At 45.0% G+C, this 2,787-nt stretch overlaps 1 protein-coding gene across 1 annotated transcript; it reads left to right on the top strand.

Annotated features, from left to right (window-relative positions):
- SARC_05955 (argininosuccinate synthase) lies at positions 1–1,776 on the top strand. The gene is made up of 2 exons (XM_014300159.1): positions 1–1,337; positions 1,577–1,776. Exons 1-2 carry the CDS (start codon positions 120–122, stop codon positions 1,685–1,687), a joined length of 1,329 nt encoding a protein of 442 aa, XP_014155634.1. The 5' UTR covers positions 1–119; the 3' UTR covers positions 1,688–1,776.
- Positions 1,777–2,787: the final 1,011 nt, after the last annotated feature.

Genomic DNA, 2,787 nt, shown 5'->3' with positions numbered 1-2,787 from the left:
GGTTTGCTAGCTGCTTCGCTATCCTGGTTTCCATTTGTATATAAGGGTGCGTCCCTCGATTCAGTTTAAATCATTACCTATACTAAGTAGAAGCAACCAGCTCATACTACACAATCATTATGCCGCCCACTGTGAAGGAAACCTCGGATATCCCCGCCGATGAAGGCATGACCCACGAGGGTGTCAACAAATATGTGAAAGTTGCCACTCATGAAGCAAAGAAAGGAGAGTTCGACAAATGTCTTCTCTTGTACTCCGGCGGCTTGGACACGAGTGTGATGCTCAAATGGATCCAGGAGGAGTATGAATGTGACGTGTACGCACTCACCGTAGATATTGGACAAACGGCTGACAATCTTCCAGAGATTCAAGCCAAGGCTCTAAAGCTAGGTGCCAAAGAGGCCATTGTTATTGACGCCAAGGAAGAGTTCGCATCTGTGCTACTATCCGAGGCAATCAAAGCCAATGCCGACTACCAGGGAGGCTATGCGCTCGGATGCCCACTCGGCCGTGTGATGATTTCAAAGATTGCTGTGCGTGTGGCAAAAGAGTACGGATGCAGTGTAATCGCACACGGTTGCACTGGCAAGGGCAATGATCAAGTCCGATTCGAGGGCTACTGCACCACGCTAGACCCAACCCTGAAGATGATCGCGCCCGTGAGAGAATGGGGTATGGGCCGAGACGAAGAATTGGAGTACGCCTTCAAGCACAACATCCCTGTGAAGCAAAAGAAGGAGACGCCGTACAGTTACGATGAAAATATGTGGGCCAATACCGGAGAGGGAGGTGAGATCGAAGACCCTCGATTGGAGCCACCTCTAGAGCAGATCCTACAATGGTGCAAAACACCAGAACAGGCACCTGATAAGTCAGAAACGATCACGATAGAGTTCGACAAGGGTATTCCCGTTGCATACAATGGAGAGACCATGTCGCTGTACAAAATAATCGAGAAGGCGAATGCCATCGGGGCCGAGCACGGTGTTGGTGTTTTCCATTTGGTAGAGGACAGGCTGGTGGGACTCAAAGTCAGAGGTATATATGAGAACCCCGCGGCTACCATACTGATCAACGCACACCAGAACTTGGAGCAGCTGGTATCTACCCGAGAGGAGAATGAGCTCAAGCGATTCATGGACACAAAATGGGCTTATCTCACATACGCCGCGAAATGGTACGACCCAACCTTGTACCACGTCCTTGCCTTCATCAACAGCATGAACAAGAAGGTCAAGGGTACCGTTACCGTCAAGCTATACAAGGGACAGGCTACGGTAGTTGCCGTTGACTCGCCATTCTCACTGTTCGATGCGAATTTGGCTACATTCAACAAGGTATGCAGGCTTTTTCCATTTTTAGACGCCAGTAGGAAGCTTCAGCTGTTGCGTATCTTGATCTTTTTGTGATGTGTTTGCAAACGAATGTGCTGTGAACTTGACTTTGAAGGGTGTATCGCACCGCATTACGAGTTGTTTGGCAATTGTTTTTCGTTTTACTGAGGCGCCACTACAGTAGTGTTGCCAAGGTAACAATCAGACATCTCACAGTTACAACCTTTTTTTCTTCTATACAGGACGCGAGCTTTAACCAGAACGCGTCGGCTGGGTTCATCGAAATCTACACGCTTGCGCAGAGAACAGCGTTCAACGTGTATGATTACGAGAAAGAACTCGGCAACAACTAGACAGCATGGGCAGTCTCTGATTCTAATGAAATTGTACTGGTATACAAGCATTTTGTAAATAAAGCAAGGCAAGTAACTTAAACATCGTGCACACGTGCCTGCTGATCATGGATTTTGAAGCATTTGTGCGTGACTTGTGAGCGGTGGTGTGGTACTCTCGAACATTTCTTGCGATATCTGTACGTGTCTTCGGAGTCTAAGGCATGCAATTTAACATTGCATACGTGTCTGTCGAACATGGTCTGTTTCGTATTTGTGCGTACCTTCGGAGTGCTTAGGAATGCAATTTAACATTATGGATACATGTCTGTCGAACATGGTCTTATTTAAGTATTTGTGTGTGCCTCCGGAGCGATATAATATGATAATCGCCATCACGTGTGGAGGAAGAAGAACGCACAAATATCTCATGATATCCTCAGTATAGTATGATATTCTCGGTGGACTATGCCATTCTTGAACAAAAGGTGTATTCGTGCGTTCTTGTTTTAGGCTCCTGCCTTCTGAGTGGTTTGAGTATGGTAGTCTCGTGGAACAGGACTATGTGTAAGCGATTTCTAAGTGTACAATCCCTGGTGGTCGACACTGCCTGTAGTTAGTACCATGACAGTTATGATGATACATGCGAATTATATCAAGTGCACAATCCCTTGTGGTTGAGCAATCCTTGGTGGTTGACTCTGGCTGTAGTCAATACCACGAAAGTTATGACAAAAGGCTGTATTTAGTACCACACAATTGTGATATACATGCGAATATTATAGCAAGTTTACAATTCTTGGTTGTTGACACTGGCTGTAGTTAGTGACACGACAGTTACGATGCGGGCGGCAATCGTCCAAATACATTGTATGCTATTTGTCTTCCGTGTAACCGTTAGTCAGATGTACACCTTGACCAGTACATGTATACCTAAAACCGCATGTTCCCAAGCTCGTGCGTGTGTAACTCAATGAACAACGTATTTAGTATAGTATTTTTGTTGCTGCAAAAGACTGAGTATTTATTTATATATATATGTACATGTATATATATATATATATATATATACTACTTATACATGTGTATGTATGCATATGTATATATACACGTATACATGT

Source organism: Sphaeroforma arctica (assembly GCF_001186125.1).
Source record: "Sphaeroforma arctica JP610 unplaced genomic scaffold supercont1.406, whole genome shotgun sequence".
NCBI lineage: Eukaryota > Ichthyosporea > Ichthyophonida > Sphaeroforma > Sphaeroforma arctica.
The sequence above is the reverse complement of the archived record's forward strand: the minus strand, read 5'-3'. Positions and strand labels throughout refer to the sequence as shown.